Genomic DNA, 18,238 nt, shown 5'->3' with positions numbered 1-18,238 from the left:
CTCTTTCTCTCCTCCCCCTCTTCCCCCTCCCCTCTCTATTTATCTCGTCCGCTGCCCGGCGGGATATATCGAACGGAAATTTTTTCCCTTCTCGAAAGAAGCGCTCGACTGTCTATTTAAAGCGGCGGGACTTTATTGCGCATTCAAGAGGAAACGATACATTATCGAACAACCACCTAACACGGATACCTTGGAGTCGCGCCATCAGCCGATAGCGCTATCGCGAGCAATGAAATTTTTGGCGAATCGCCAAAAGTCCGAAAAAAATGTCGACGTTGACGTTGGAAAAACCGAGGAAATGTTTTCCCGTACATAATCCGCGTTATTTCCGTTATTCCTCACCATACATTAATAAAGAGAATATCGTTTACTTAAAAAAAATTTTTTTTATTATGGTAATTAGCTCGATAAAAGAATGGTATTTTCATCGAGAGAGATCATAGATAGAACCCACTAAAAAACACCAAGCCAAAAGTCAATTCTTTTATTAATCACGATTCCGTAATTGATTTCTTAAAGAAAAATTTTATTGGAGTTTTACTTTTTGTCATGTAATTCAACAGAATATCTATAAAATAGCTGTTTATTTTATTTTCGTCATTTAAATCTTTAATTGATATAATAATTATTATACATGTTATGTATATACATGGTCTGTCCCAAAAGTAATGAGACTATTTTTGGGGGTCTAATCAGAATTGTCGGGGGGAGGGGAGGGATCCATTGGACAGAGCCTTTGCAGGTGCGGGATGTTAGGTATATACAATCTGACCCTTCTCAATTGCCTTCGAACCTTTCTAGCAGTCGATACCGTTGGGAAAGTCGTGTTGTAAGTTTTGTATTTTGTCACGAGCGAAAATTCAGCACAGACTGTGCTGTATTTTGAGCAGTGTTACGCGATCAAACTCTGAAGACGAAGCAGCACCCTCCATAAACTATTTTCAACTGCATCTTCAATGTTTCGGAACCAGATTTTCTCAGTTTTACGCAGAATTTGATCGCTGCTTCTCGAGACTGCTAAATTTTCGACCGTGACAAAACACAAAAATTACAACACACTTTACTGACGATATCAACTGTTAGAAAAGCTCGGTGGCAACTGGGAAGGACATACCTGACTGCGTATACCTGACATCTTGCATGAAAAGCCTCGTCCAATGAATCCTCCCTCCGACAATTCTGATTGCAGCCAAAAATAGTCTCATTACTTTTGAGACAAACCATGTATATATGTAAACTATTTTAAAATAATTTTTGTTTCTTTAACGTATAGATTTTTTAATAAATTTAACATTGATCTGTTCTCAATAAAAATTTAATACTTTATTTTTTCATAAGTTTTTATTTATATTATAATCTTTATATAATAATTTTTTTAGCTTGTTCTCCATTTTTTCGGTAAAATTTGTATTGTTAAATTGTAGTATTTATGCATAGAAATTTATTGTACTAGTATTAAAAGCTTACAAGCAAAGTAGAGCTCATAAGTAATGTAAAGCTTATAAGCTATATAAATATTACAAACCTATGACAAAACTGCGACTTATCAAATCTTTGAAAATTATTAAAAAAAGGATCCGTACATGAAATGGAGAGGAATCTAACAAAGATCAGAGTACGGCCTGTAGACTGCAGAATGACTATTGACATTTTTATTCAGTTTATGATCGTTTGCAAGTTGCAAACTATCTAGTGACCCATTTTTGAAGAAAATACTCGTAAAATAATTTCACAAATACTACGTGGCTATCTATATGTTACGAACAAACGGCACACTCTTCGAAAAATTTTAAATGTAGTTTCAAGAAGTATTTCCAGAGTTATTCTCGATTTGTTGCCGACATATCAGTATAGTACAACAGTGGCTGGACTTTACTGCAATCCGCTTGAAACTGGTCAAACTTTCAGCTAAAAGTGTGGGAGGCTCGATCGGTTGTACATTTCCCACTTCCTTCCTTTATCCTTCACTGGGCGAAACAGAAGCAGAAATGGATATAGTTACATTCCTGGTAGCGATCGGAATCCATGACCTCGTATATATTGTAGTAAGATCGATCGCTGGACGACCCCCTCACGTTTGCGCTTCACTTTATTCCACAACATGTCGCCAACTTTCTTCAATGAATTGTTCTCCAATATCTTGGAAGTGAACAGTGTTATATGTTTGAAATACAACATTAAAACATTTAAGACATTGCACTGTCGTGATTATTCTGAAAACAAAATGTCTATTTATATTGACAAGGACAGTGCATGCTATATTTAAATTTAGATGCATGTATATAATGAAGTGACATATTATTTTAACATATTTATATATTTTCTTAATCTTTTACTATTAGAAAAATACTTCAGTAAAATTTGAGAGAAACTTAATTATAAAAAAAAATTTATATGCTACATATTGATTTATATCTTATTATTATTGTATAACACATCAGATCGTACAAATGATCTATACCGAAATGTATAATATTCCTCCTCTTTACATTAAGTAATTACAAAATGACTTTACTATAACTCACACATATCGAATTTTCTGTATATAAATATAGCCGCATGGATCAAGCAATGTGTACTCTGACTGTGACATAGATTGGATCACACATCGGATTAGAAAAGTTTTTGCACAGGTCGTATTTCGATTTTTTGCAATACGAGAAAGTTGTTTAATTGAATTCTAGTTCGGCCATTCGGATGCGATGTTATTTCCTATAGTGCGCTGGAAGGGATTTTCGGTTACTTTTTCCGACGACTAATCTTCTTAGGTAGAAACGGGGCGCGAGTGGAAAAGAGGCTTACACGCGACAAAATGCATAAAGACGAAGAAAGAAAAAGAGAGATAGCCGGCAATCTAAATTAAGAATTTAAATATCTCCACTACGCAAACCTCTCGCATGCAGTGTTCGTGACACGGCAAATATAAGATACAACCTAGAATTTTAATAGTTTTAATCAGGAAGAATTTCAAGTATAAATGTAATTAATTAATATTTTGTTATCTCTTTAATATTACTTCCTTCTCTGTACATGGAGATAATGTGTCACTATTTGATATCTTATCGTAGATTAATGAATAAAAATGTTTCAACTGTTTTATACCTAGTTGTAATTGTATAAAAGAGATAAAAACTTTGGATAATAATTTTGATTGTTTAACAACTAGTTTGCTTTAATAATTGGATTAACATATGAAAATAGGCTTCGTACCAATCGTATCCTGAAGAAAGCCTTCTCCTTTTCGCGTTTTGTATAATATATATATATCTTAAAATGCTTTTTAAATGAACGGTTTTCCTCTAAGTAATGAAATTTGGAACAACTGTAATTAAGTTATGAAATATCACTACTGTTACCTAACTACTCTTATAGCATTAAATCCAACCAGATCCATCTTTCAGTAGTACTGTACACATAGTTTAATTGTGCTAACTAGGTATTCATATCATAAACTTAACGCTAGATTTCATTTCATTTTAGCTCGAGATAACGTTGTATGTGATCTTCATCATGAGATAAATAAAATCACAGATGTAGCTATATTATATTGGCTATAAATTTCCGATATGAGAAGAAATCCAAAAACTTGCCAATTTATCTTTTTTATTACGTTTATTCACTACATTTTTGTTGACGTATTTTATACATTTTCTATGAACAAATTAGATCTATGAAATTACAATTCTATTTTCCCCAATTTTTTACATTATATACAATATAAATTTCATTGTATTATTTATATTAAATCTTATTTTATACATTATACATAAAAATTTATTACAGATCTAGAAAGAACAGTCAAAAGTTAATAAGCGCTTTTACTTACAATTGGAAAGTAACTAACCCCGAATTAATTGTTTTTGTTTGAAAACCTAACCGAAAAAATAAAAATATCAAAGAAATTAGAATCAAGGATCTACTCTTGTAGTTGACGCGCGTCTGAAAGTTTCCCTTAACGAAGATGAACGCAATGAAGCAAATGTCGGGGCGCGACGCCCTTTTCGAAAAAGGATGAAGAAACTGCACGTCGTTGACGTAAACACGCGAACAAGCGACGTTGTTTTCCGAGCTCGCGGGAATTACGAGATAACGATCGGTCGCAGATTCCCGCTGTTCGTCCATCGGCGAATTCTGTCGAACACGATGTCTCTGGGTTGCTTACGATCCTCGTCCTCGACTTGATCCTCGCGAGGCAAATAATTGACTTCTGGGCTGTCGGTTTCCCGACGCCACGCCGGAGAAAAGCCATTACCAGAACGATTCGATTTCCATGGTCCGATAAGTTGATATTGATCTGCGGCACACTATCGGCGTTTCTCCCGTCGCGGCGTCGATATCTTTCCGGATTAACGCGATTGAATCCCATCGCAGTTCCCTACGGAACTCAAGTTGACGTTGTAATACGAGATCTCGTCTTTTCGACAATCTTCTTATTACTACGATCGAGTTAAGTCAAGTACTTATTATTGACCAAGTCAGTCTATAAATCGATTGTTTAACAAGGTAGAAACAATTGTTTCAGTGCAGTCTCATATTTGCACCGAAAATTAAAAAAAAAAAGCTATAATAATGTGTGTGTGCCTTTCCTAATTTAATGAATGTAATAACTTTACACATACATGTGAGAAAAATATTTTTTTATTTGGTGGTCGAATTGGATAAAGGCGCCCGCTCCGGAAAGTCGAGAGGTTCCAGGTTCAAACCCTGGCTGAGGTAATGTTTTTCGTAATAATTTCTTCGCAGTGTTTTAAGATGCCCATTCGCATCGGATTATTAAAAATTGAATATCAATTATGATCTCATTATTCCAATTTCAGCTAATGATTGCGTTGCATGTCCGACATTAATTCGGCGCGCAGTTTAATAATAATGCTGAATAATGGATTTAAAATTCATATAAAAATATTATTAGGCACCAAGATCCAGTACCTCGATTGTCAAAGGCGCTCTCAAATTTATTTTGGAAAAACGTTTCTATTAAAGTCACAGTGAATGAAATTTCTATATAATTAATGTCATTATTTAGATACCTAGAAATATTATATATATGTTATAAGAAATAGAATACGCGCGCGCGCGTATTAACTAGATGTATGATATTATAAAATGCATTCTTATATTAAAATAATATTAACAATAAAGATGACAGAAAACTACACATCGCTACATTTTCAAGAAATTTGAATTATATTACAAACAAGAGTAATAACAAGAAGCGAAACAGGGAACAATATCTTGTGACGTTGTGAATTTAGTTAACTGATTGCGAGGGTCATATATACATATGTATAGAAGATCCTATTGTACGTGTGGTGGGTTAATGGCAGCCGCGCTCATCATTGCTCATAATTCATCTATCCTTATCACTCGGTTTATCTTGTTGCAGGAAGCTGCTTCAGGCAACAATAAGGGCCAATCGCACGGGTCATTTCATGTGGGTGGGTAGCGATTCGTGGGGCGCCAAAGTTTACCCCGTCCGGGATCAAGAGTTCGCGGCGGAAGGTGCCATCACCATTCTGCCCTATAGGAACGTCCTCAAAGGTAAAAAGACCCTTGCTATGCTCTTACGATCCTATCATAGCCAATTAATTGGAAAAATATTTACTTTGATTGTGAGTTTATGTTTGATCGTATAAATGAACAATCAAACGAAAGTTAAAATCAATAATTTTTGCGGAGAATAAAATTTTAAATAAAAAAAAAAATATATATATATATATATACATATATTAAAATATATATACATATATTAAATATTAAAAGAATCGAATAATATAGAAGAATATACTAGTAACAAAATAGAATATATGTATATAGTATCCATATTCTGAGACTTTAAATATAGTTTTAAGAGTGGAACAAATTGATTTAAAAAAAGTATTAATTTACTTAATTTGTATGACTTTCATATTTGTTTAAATTAATTAGTTAATTTTATTAACTCTTTTAGTTCCTTAACGCATTTAATCCGTTTTACTGAGCCACAGTTGAAATTCCTTGTTATTACAGTTGCTTACTGTGCAACTTTGTTGCCGCAGTAGCGATATCGTTCCAACTTTGGCTTGACGTTCATTAATCTCACATGACAAGTGAGTAATATTTTCCGCTTCCGATTATGTCACATCATTCTCGATTCCGTGGATTAGGATTCGCAGATCGAAGAAATAAAGGAGATGAGCAGCACTTCCGTTTCGCGCAAAGTAATTAACACAGGAGTGTCAAACCCTCGTTAGTCGAATCAAATTATCAGAAATTATGGCCTACCAAGTATCAAAAAAGATGGAAGCCATCATTATCAGGATATTCATTAATTCTATAAACTGTCAGTTTCAAAAGAGCGAGGGTGCTCAGGTACAACAGATAATTTTCCTGATTACTTAAATTGTTATCAGTCCCCCACACTATAATTTTTCGAAGTAATGTAAACTTACTTTGGAACAACACTGCAGCACTTATTCCTGTATCGTAAATCTTTTAATGTATCGTGATAGGCAAACAATAATTACTACATAACTTAATAATACGTATAATGACTTACAGCTCATTTCTGAGAAATGCATTAAAAAAAAATAATTTTGTTAATAATTATATATGATTGCATTTGTCTTTAAATGAGAATTTAAAGACAAATGAAGATTAGAATTCAAGAAGACAGAATGACACGGATTAAAATTAAATATATCTTACTGGTCGAATTCTATAATCTTTAATCTTTTACGCATCATATCATAAGATATTTTATGATCTATTTTTGGACATGCGTGCTGCCTGGGAATATATTATTGCGCTTATTATCGAAAATTAAAGTTTACGTCTATTTAGAGAATAAGGTTCACTCTATTTAATCGACAAAATATGTATGTATGCAAATAAATTTATCAAGATAGTGTATCAAGTATATTTTTGCGTTAAAATATGTTATTTTATAAAAGAGACGCTATAACATATTCTTCACAACAACAGTCTTATAGTTATCTGCCGATAACTGAATTAATACATTTAATATTTATTTATTATATAACGTTAATAGAAGATACAGAAACTGATTGATTTAAAAATTCACATAGCTCTTTAAACTTTGAATGGTTATGCAAGATTTCTTTTCACAAGTAAATTTCTTTGTAGACGTTTTAAATCATTATTATTAAAATGATTAAAATATATATATAATCAGAAAAATTAATGGAAAATTTTATCTTTATAGAGTACAAGATTTAAAGATAAAAAACTACATGATTTAAGATGAAAAATAAATCTATTTCAATAAAGTTAGCTTTCTTGTATAATATGTTTTTATTTCACTTTTAATCTTAATGAACGGTTCAATCGTAACAAGTACGGTTCAATTTCGATGTTGCAGATTTCGATAGCTATTATTTGAAATTGCGACCAAGAATGGGCGACGAATGCGGCGGCCAGACGGAGAGCAATGTTCCCCATAAGTCTTTGACGGACGTGATCGTAAACTGCCGGAATATCTGGTTTCGAGAGTTCTGGTCACAGCATCACAAGTGCACTTTCAGTGTAAACGCGTCGAGTGACATGACACGCTGCACTGGCGAAGAAAACCTTTTCGATTACGAACAGGAGGGCTTGGTGCCTTTTGTCGGTAATGTATAAATTTATCTTAGCTTATCGTTACATTGATTTATACCTACTTCTCTCCAAACGCCTATTTTACTTTTATGACGCGCGGAAGGAAAAATGTATAACGATAGTTGAACATCTCCCTAAATTAAATATACACAAATAATTTATCAATAAAATTTTTAACCTAAGGATATGTAGAAAGAGTTAATAATGAAAACTTCAGCATTTTTATCTCCTAGTTTCGAATTTGTAATTCTCGAAATTCAGTACTCAACTGATATATTGAAGTTTCTAATTAAATTTTTGTGAAAGAGATAATTCATTTTGGGAGAATTGGCAATTAACTGTTTAATATAGCTTGAAGCTATTAATTTTGATAGAAAGATCGATCTGCGACTTTCCATTTATTATCATTGTTGAATGTCCTGATAAGTAAATAACCAGTATTAGTTATAATTCCATCGTAATGAAAAACAAAACCGAATGGATGAACTCTTTCCATTCATGTCGTGACAGTTAATTAATTGCGGAATGTGCGAATCGGAACACTTTGCAGATAGGGGACATTTCGCGATCGTTTATATCCTGAAGTGCGAAGGAAATGATGGGTGTGAAAAAAAAGAGCGAGGAGCAAAACGAACGGAAAGATAGTTATCGGTTGAAAGAAGAGTGAAAGGGAAAGGAAGTATTCTCGGCAACCCTCCAACTTTTCGTCACCCTTCGACCATTTTTCTAGCCCAAAAGCAGAAACGGAAAAACTTAGTCGTCTCTGTTCAACTGTAATTCCGATATATAACGAGACTTACGTCAGGCAATGAGATAACAGTGCGCTTCAAAAGATTGCTCACCACACGATTTCCATTTCTGTAATTGATTTTACATTTTACAAATTATCTAGTCTATTTTTCGTCATGTATAATTATGTACGTACCATGCACTCGGCGAAAACGATTTGATTAACATGTCTGCATTTTCTTATTCGCGAATTAGAAGAAAATTTGGAAAATATGTAATATAATATTTAAAAAGCAATTATATATTTATACTATATATGTATTTTATACATACATACATATATACATATATGTATATATATATACATATATATATATATATATATATCTTTTAAGATATACATATGTATTCGCAGATTTCAGAATATAGTAGTTTACAGAGTATTTCTTAAGTACTGTCTAACATTTTTGGAGTTGATAATTTTTAGGTTATTTTATGAAAAAAGGTCATATAAATATGTGGTTTTAAAGACTTCGTTTTAGAGATACACATTTAACTTCTATGATTTTTTAAAAATATTTTTCAAAGATTGTGGATTTATGCTCAATTTAAATAAATACATGTTTCATGTTGTTAAATAGTTAATGTTGAATATATGTATGTTTCAAATAAATCTAATTAATAAATCAGAAATAGTAAAGTAATGCCTATGTGAACCGCGACACGACTGTTGGTGTGTATAATAATTTTTATTGTTACAATATTCAGCCGCATCCAATGGCGCGCCGCATTTTTGTCGCATAAAGTCGGAATCCACTGTAACAAATTAAATTGACGAGCAATTTAATATTTTTGATGCTAACATACATCTATAAGAATCCCCCTCCCTCCAAACCTATAAAGAAATCTAATTAAAAAATTTAAGCAAGTAAAAAGAGAGTAAAATTTCCAAAACAACTATAAATTTCACACAATTAATCTCAGGTTGCTATCATTTGTCCGTACGTACAAGCATTCGCCTGCAGTGTTCGCAATTAACTGCAGCTGACTGTACTCCGTGATCCATTGCGTATCTTCCAACGAATGAGATCGAATAAACTTTTGCAACAAACTTCTGCGGGACGAAACCACGACAAATGGAAAGGAAGAAAACGACGGCGAACCAAGCGAAGCAATTTTCCTCGACTATGGTTTTTTGTGTTAACGAACACATCTGGTGGCGCGTGAAAAGTTGCATGAAATCAACCGTCACATTTTGCCGAATCTCGCTTAATGCTCTCTTTCTCCCTTTCTCTTCCCTTTCTTATCCTTCCGTGAAATAAATGACAGGGTCTTGTCGAACGCGAAGCGATCGAAAACTCGATTTACGTTCGAGTGCATCACGATGGTAGATAAATCTTATAAAGCGCTTGTAAGTCTTATTAGCTGCCATTGAAACGTTTTTTTCGGAAGCAGCCATTTGCGTTTGACGTTTTCTTTATTCGTGAATAAATAAATAATGGTAGCACACTCGCTATCGCATAACATGAAATCTTCGAGATGGCTCGAACAATAAAACTGGTGTCTAATTGTGTCAAGTGTTCCTTTTTTTAAATTAAATTGAAGAAAAATTTGTATCATATCTTATTGTTTGACAAATGAGTTGGATAAGACTATATAGAAGCAAAACATATAAATTTCTTATTTAGTATCTATAAAAATATAATTCTCTTTAGTAAACTTCAGTAAACTTTCCTTAGAAACAGATATATTTTGTTAAATTATCACGATACCTCTCTATTTATTTAGAAAGCTCTCAACTCAGATCAGATAGATAATATGCGTTTATTAAAACATTGAAAGGGTGAAACAAAATATTTTCATATTATTTGGATGCAGTGGATGCAGTTTACGCCATGGCACACGGTGTTCATAATGTTATCGAGGAAGAATGCGTAAATAATTTGGGTACGTCGCATTATCTCTGCGAATCGCTTGTACCAGCACCGGACGGTCCACGACTCCTTCAACACATTCGCAATGTCAGCTTCACCGGTGAGTTACGCAAAGTTCTTCCAAAATAATTTTTAATTTAACGTTTAATTTAATTTTTAAGCAAAATTTCAAAACTGCGCATATGAATATGTAATTTTACTTGAAATACTAAGTTGCATCTCTTATAGTGCTATTAATGCTTTTACAATCTATCTTATCTATTATCTATTATCTGCTTGTGGATTTAAAAATAATTGAGTGTCGTAGGAATATATTTTCCGCGTTTGTAATAACTCGAGCTAGGTAGCATTGATTAATTGGTCAAATACTTGTTAACGTTTTCCTGCATATGTCGAATGTGAAAAAAGCTGTTAAATTGAGAGGTTCGAACAAATCGATCAATTATATTCCCCACGAGGGAATTCCGAAGCGTACGCTAGTTGCAACTGCGTCATCCCGCGAGAAGCGATCTATCAGTGACGTCAAAGGGTGGCAATCTCGACGCCTCATCGATATTGCAATTAAAACACTTTTCCCGATTTAACGACACGTAATACTTTCATGTCAGTGGACATGACTCCGCGGCACAATTAAGACTGTCCCTCGTTACGGCACGCGGCGCGGCGCGGCGCGGCGCGGCGCACTATCAAATGGCTAATGCGCAGCGATTATCCTAACGAGCCATCCCCCGATCGCGTATCAGTCGAGATTTATCATGACGACATTGCTTAACGTTCAAACTTATTTTCGTTCCTTCCCCAGCTTTTCCAATAATTTCATAACACCGCCAACTCATCTTTCAATCTCGCGCTCTTACGCTTTTGTCTGCTTTTAATCGCTGAGACTGATTTGTGCTCTATCAGAAATGTTTTAGTTCGTGTCAGAATATCTTACTTCAAATAACCTTCCATTTATCAATATTAGTGGTATAAATGGAGGATAATCTGAAAGGTAAACTGCAGAATATATAGGTAATACCTCAGCGGTGTACTAGACATTTATTCTTATTCGCTTAATCCATATCCAATATTTTTTACGCAAAGTTTTTTGCAGTGTTAATTCGACTTGTACAAATAGTAGATTCTTTGAACGAAATATGAAAGAAGACCTTAATTAAACTGTACTTGAGAGAACGATTATGAACTAAATTAAGTTTGAAATTAACCATTGCATTGCGAAGATGTTGCTGAACAATAATTATGGGCGATACATATAATTTAAGAAATCTAATTCTGACGCTTCGTTTCTAATAATGATATCTGATGTTTGACCCATAGTTTCATAAATTTAACCGGAGTGTCGCCAAACTCATATAAATAAAATTAAAGAATGAGAAATATAAAGGATAATCATAAGTTCATTCAGTCAGTATAAATTTAAAATAAGGAAAAATTAAGGACTCTCAAAATTATAAATAGTAACAATATATTAATATATTTATATAATGTGATACGATTTGGCATCACGAGTGCGAATAGTCATTACATAGTTCGACATATTTTTACTTGCTGAACACAAATCCGTTAGCAAAAGTTGGCTATTACGTCACAATTTTGAAAAAAAATCGCCTCAAAGAGGCAATAAAAATGATGATTTTGAGGATATTCAAAACGTTGCAGCGTTAGCAGTTTTTTTTACTTAATTTCATTAATGCCACATGAAAACATCAACTTTTAGCTTTAGAATATATTTTGGTTCATTACGATTTGATTTCTTGTTTCCGCGAGATACAGCAATTTGAATACATATAATACTTTTTCTCATGTAACACTATCCGACAAAATTTAATTTTTTTTTCTTTTATCACGAATGTGAACAGTCATTTGCGACGTATTTTCGTTGGCCAACGCACTCGTGTTCAGCAGGCAAAAATATATCAGAAATTACTATTCACACTCGTAATGAAAGAAAAAATTAAATTTTGTTGGATAGTGTTACATGAAAAAAAGTATTATATATATTCAAATATCTAATAATATTTTTAATTTTAAATCTTTTAAATTTCAGCTATCGCAAACCGCGTGCCAATTAGGTACTGTCGGCATTTTAAATATGTATTATCTTGTTAGTCAGGATTCGAACCTGAAACATCTCGATCTTATTTCGAGCAGGGTGTTTTATAATATTTCTCACAATAAGTCCTTTATCATATTTTAAGATGCTTATTAGCATCGAATCGAAGATCTATTTAATAGACATGTAATATTATTTCAGTTTTAACCTGGCTGTGTTCTTAAAGACCAACAATGATCGACGTATGATTTACGATATCTCAAATTTAAAAGATTTTAAATTAAGAATATTATTATAGGCAACTAACATCTAGCCTCGGCCGTATTTGATTATTTTCCCTCTCATTACTTATTAAACAAATGTTTTGATACACACAAAACAATATTTTTTCATTAATTAAAGAGATCTAATTTGATTTGTTTATAATACATTAACGAAAATAAAAATACCAATTATCGTATATGTATGTATCGTAACTATTATATAATTAGGTGACTAGTTCGAACGAATTCCAATCGAACACTTAATTATTTGTTTTACTGTGCGGTATGTAATATACGAATTCAACACGCCCATGCGTATAAACACAAATAAAGACAATGAACTCTTTTACATTTGCAGATTGTTTTCGATAATTGGATTTCGCGAAAGAAAACTTTATAGCCGTAGCTGTAAGAGCTCTGAAAAGAGTTTGGTTTAAACTTGGACGTTATCTGGTTCTTACACACACACACACACACACATACACACGCGCTCACACACACACACACACACACACACACACACACTTATTTCATGTTCTAAGTTGTTTAACGCTCGCGGAAGAAAAAAGCTATGCATCTCAAACCCTCATTTCTTCCCGTAACATTTTCGCAAAGAAACTGACAATAAAACCTACCGCGAAAACCTTCCTTTCCCTCCCCCTCCTCCGAGAATGAAAATTTCCACTCGATATTATCCTTTTATTTCGTTTTTTTTCTTTTGACTTTTGATTATTATACTTTATTTAGTTGGTTTATTACAGATAAATAACAGATTGATACTTTTATGAAAATAAGCGAGGGGAAAACAAATTTTCAATAGGTATATTTAACAAAAAAATCTTTGTGTATCTCTGTGCAAATAATTACTTATTCGCGCGTGCTGAGAAATGCGCGATCAGAAGTAAAGATTATTTAGAGATAATGTGAAATGTGCAGAAAGTGAAATAGATGGCTTCCTGCTATGCACATGATAGCTTTGCTTAATCAGATAAATTAAAAATGAAAATTTCTTGAAAGATGTCGCGTGCGCTTACTTGAATTAATTTGAAACGCGAATAATTTGTTGTTCAAATCGTTCAATCACTTTCAAATTCATCAGCGAAACATAATTTCCCGGCATAATCGATATGCTGGTTTCGCTACAACGATAATGATAACGATAACTTGGCACAAACGCCCCGAACTTGTTTGAGCGTTTTGCCGACAAGCTCCCGCAGCACAAATCTGAAGCGCTTACGTACGCGGAATAACAATGTACACGTATTTTCCTTTGTCAAACTTATTTACTAGCCCTGACAATCCTGCACCTGCTTGCACCCCGTGATATTCACGTACATATACTCTGATACTTGTACGAGGAACGAATAAACCTCTGGGCAAATTTCATCGTACTAAACGCGCCTCGTAGCTTTTATTGCCGCAGGTTTTGCAGGTTTCTCTTTGTGGGAGAAAATTAAAATAATAACAAAAACTTAATGGACTAGCGAGAAGTATCCTCTTTCATGCATTCCCATTAGTTTTGCATCCTGATGAAACTGCTAATAGGCTTATCGAATAAACGGAAATGATTGTGAGATGTATTTCTGATGATATTATTCACATATTATACTTATAAATTTCTCGGTTTAAATTAAAAAATGTAAGTTTTTAACAATTTTAATATATAAATTACATATACATATATACATATATACATATATATATACATACATGTATATATATATATATATATATATTTATACCGCCTTCAATCATGATTTTCTCCAAATTATTTCGTAAGATTATTAAAAACAATTTAGTTTAAAAGATAAAGATACTTAACTAAAATTTTTTATATTGATTATATAATCTCATTTCCCTACATATCTTTTATTGTAATTTAATTTGAAACTCACTTTCTTTAGTTTACAGAATATAAAAAAAAAATAGAAGCCTTAAAACGAAAGATTTAGCTTGACCTAGCAACAGGCGAAATTGCACAACGTTGAAGATGATTGCGAGAAAATATATTGCTACATTATTGCCGCGACTTTCATAATCTTTTCCACGTCTTACCACGATAACTGCTCTTCCTTCACGATTTTTTATCCTCATAGAAACTCATAATTTTCTTCGCCCTCGCATACGAAATCTTTTTTTTCTCTTTGATATATCTGTATAACCTATTTTTTTTGTGAGCTTTTTTTATACCACCTATTTTCTCCATTGGCGGTGTGTGTGTGTGTGTGTGTTTCTTAGAAATAACACTTTGTATACCTGTCGCCTTATACATATATACTTGCCGGTACTGATCGCATCGAATTATTACAACGAGGGTGGAGAGATAAACTGAGAAAAGGAGATAGACCCTAACAAGGATAAAAAAAAGCTGCGCGCTGGTCTTTTTTCTGGTAGTGTCTTATAAATAAATCGTAATGTATAAAATGGCTGGCATAATTTCGCAGACAAAACGTCTAAACCTGTTTTAATCTCATGCCGATAAACGTGTGCTTATCTCTAATTCTTTGAACCATATTATTTACAGAATTTCACATGTTTTACTTTTCAATTTTTTTAAATTTATATTTTGTAATTATTTTATCATTAACTTTATTAACTATTTTAAAAAGGTAATACTCACCGATTATATACGTGATTCTCAGGACTCTAACATATGTGAGTCGACTATATAATATACATACAAAATTGGAAACGTTATTTAAAAAAAATATAACGCGTTACCTTTATTTTTTATAAAAAGTAACTTGTTACAGTTACTTGTTACTGATTTTAAAAAATAATTACTTACATTAAGTACTGTTACTTGAAAAATAACAATTTTCATGTTACTTTCTTGTACTATATACTAAAATAAGTTTAATTATAAGACTTGAAATTTATAATATTTGATTATCATGTTAAATGTAATAATAAATATATTAAAACTTAAAACTAGTCTGTATATAGAGCAAGTGTTTCTTTATATTACTTATTTTTATAGGAAGTTAGATTAAATTTATTGTTTTTAAATATTAATGTCATTATTAAGAGTGCATTCCAATATTCACTGTTATAGTACTGAAAATCTATAGTACATATGTAATGTGAATTTTATATTTTCAGTACTGCAACAGTGAATATTGGAATGCACTCTTAATAATACCGTTAATGTTTAAAAGCAATAAATTTAATCTAACTTCCTATAAATTTTGGGAACTGCAAGGCGATCGAATAAATTGTACGTATATTTATGTACGATTGAGTCGCAAAATCCGAAAATGATGATAAAAATTACGCTATTAACGGGAAAAACATGGAAAATTAAGGAAAATGAGAAAAAATCGCAAAATTGTTAAAACTGTTGGATGTAATTTTCTTACTTTTCCATTTTTTTGCGTGTTTTAAGTCACAAAATCTCGAACCAACTATTTAGGCTGTGTTCCACTTAACGCTCGCCACGCTCGCGAACATTATTTGTTCTTGTTTAACATTTGGTAAACAACAAGGCTGAAATGATTCCAAGAGCGTTGCGAGCGTTAAGTGGAATGCAGCCCTACAGATACTCAAGATATTAATATCGTTGATATCGTTAAAATCGTTGGCTGGATCAATGATTTTACCTTCGTGGGTAGGATCATTCAACGATCATCTTGCATTCGTTGGCTGGATCAACCAACGGTCTTAATTGCCTTCGTTGGCTGAATAAACAAACGATCTTGCTTTCATTGGCTGGACATCTTATATTAAATATAAAATGTCTCAATAACTTTAAAACGGCTGCAGATGTAATGTGAATATAACTACAACATTTTGAAAGAGTCAAGGACGGCCGTAAGTATAATAAAGTAAGTGTAATAAAAAATATAAGGGGTAAGGCACTTAAAAGATTCAAGGTAATCTTCGGCGACGTAACCAATTAAACTGTTAAAAAAAAGAATAAATAGAGATTTTTAAGTCTTACAACTTTTATCTCAAACATTTTTTTTTACGAAAAAAAACTATGTTTTTCGAGATATTTTGCCGGATCGGAACTTTTGCACACCTTGTACATATCTTGAATATCTTTAGATAGCTGTTTCGAAATTTTGTGACTCAAAATACGCAAGAAAACATAAAAATTAATATAAGAAAATTATATCCGGAAATTTTAATAATTTCACGTTTTTTCTCATTTTCCTTTATTTTCCATGTTTTTCCTGTACAGCTGTAATATTTATGGTTATTTTCGCATTCTACGACTCTAAATATGTAAAAATACGTACGATTTATTCAATCGCCTTGCAGTTCCCAAAAGCTCAATTTTACATACCAGCTTCTTTAAGCACAGTTAAACTACACTACATTCGCGTAACTGTTGTGTTTAGATTACGAAGTTAACATTCCTATTTTGTTTTAGGTCGCCAAAACACGGAAATTAAGTTTAACTCCGACGGGGATGCCTACGGATTTTACAACATCTATCAATATCAAAGGAAGGACGAGGGTCGTTTCGATTACACCCTTATTGGCACGTGGAAGGAAGAGTAAGTCAATATCCTTTGCGACCTTTGATTCAAACGGGATCCGCAGACTTTGCCATTTGTCATACGGGTTGTATAAACTGTCGTGTTAATCTTTAACCCTCTTATATTTTATGTATCTATACTATTACAATTCAGGTAAAAAAATTGATGTGATACAACTATCAGTCCACGTAGAAATTTCTAAGGATTCCACAACATATTTCGAGGCGAATTAAAATGTATTTATCAAAATTATTTTGTACACACTGTTTATATTTTATATTTGCATTTGAAATATTTTTACTAGTATTTATTTTATTCAATTCTGGATACACACAGTAATGATTTGTATCGTTCATTGATCATCTGAAATTTGTACTTATATTATCCTTTACGCGTCAATATCATGTTTACTCATTGATCATTTTTAGCTACGTAACAACTCGTTGCATTCTAACAAAATGAAAAGGAGTACATAAAAAGTAAGAATAATATAAGAAAAAGTTGTATGTAAAAAGTATGCAAGACAAGAAATACTCAGCCATGAAATATTTAGTCCATGATTACGATTTTTTATGTATTCGTAAAGAATCCTCCACAAAAATTGGCTTTGTTTGCATAACATTTCTCTTCGAGTGCCTTCAGTGTAACAATTCACTGATGAAATCACTGTGGCGTTCAGATTGCTAATTAAAGGTTAATTTACTCCCTCAGGCTCTCTCTGGACATCAATATGACACGATGGGCGACCGGAGTCGGCGAGCTTCACATTCCACGTAGCATGTGCAGCGATAACTGCCCGATGGGACACGTCCGCAATTTTGTAGTAAGTGCACATTGCAAAGTCTGAGGATAACCAGAACCGCTGAGTGCTATGCGGTTCTATTAGCTGATAGAACGTCTGCACGAAAGATCTATCGATCCATCGACTAATGAGAGAACAAGAGATTAAAGCGAGTATTAATTGCGAATATTAAACGAGAGATAGGTATATAATGGAGGATGCATGAAATAGCAAATTGGCATTAAAAAAATAGACTGAACTTCCAAAAACGACCCACGCTTAATTGTTATGATTTTTGGCAGAAATACTCGGAATGGTGTCAAATGAATATCCTCAAATGGATTTTCAGCGCAAACAAAGTTTAATACAAAAAATGTTTAAGATCGGAAGAGCACACG

At 32.8% G+C, this 18,238-nt stretch overlaps 1 protein-coding gene across 1 annotated transcript in view; it reads left to right on the top strand.

The window, feature by feature from the left end:
- The window catches only part of LOC105459158 (metabotropic glutamate receptor 8-like), a 101,220-nt gene that overhangs the window by 71,464 nt on the left and 11,518 nt on the right, over positions 1–18,238 (top strand). The window contains exons 8-12 of the mRNA XM_011704939.1: positions 5,387–5,541; positions 7,361–7,609; positions 10,204–10,359; positions 16,951–17,077; positions 17,771–17,882. Of these exons, the coding sequence (XP_011703241.1) occupies positions 5,387–5,541; positions 7,361–7,609; positions 10,204–10,359; positions 16,951–17,077; positions 17,771–17,882 (799 nt within the window). The remainder of the gene's footprint in view (positions 1–5,386; positions 5,542–7,360; positions 7,610–10,203; positions 10,360–16,950; positions 17,078–17,770; positions 17,883–18,238) is intronic.

Source organism: Wasmannia auropunctata, unplaced genomic scaffold, assembly GCF_000956235.1.
Source record: "Wasmannia auropunctata unplaced genomic scaffold, wasmannia.A_1.0 LD334208.1, whole genome shotgun sequence".
Classification (NCBI taxonomy): Eukaryota; Metazoa; Arthropoda; class Insecta; order Hymenoptera; family Formicidae; genus Wasmannia; species Wasmannia auropunctata.
Note: the sequence above shows the minus strand (reverse complement) of the source record. Positions and strands in the feature narration are given on the sequence as shown.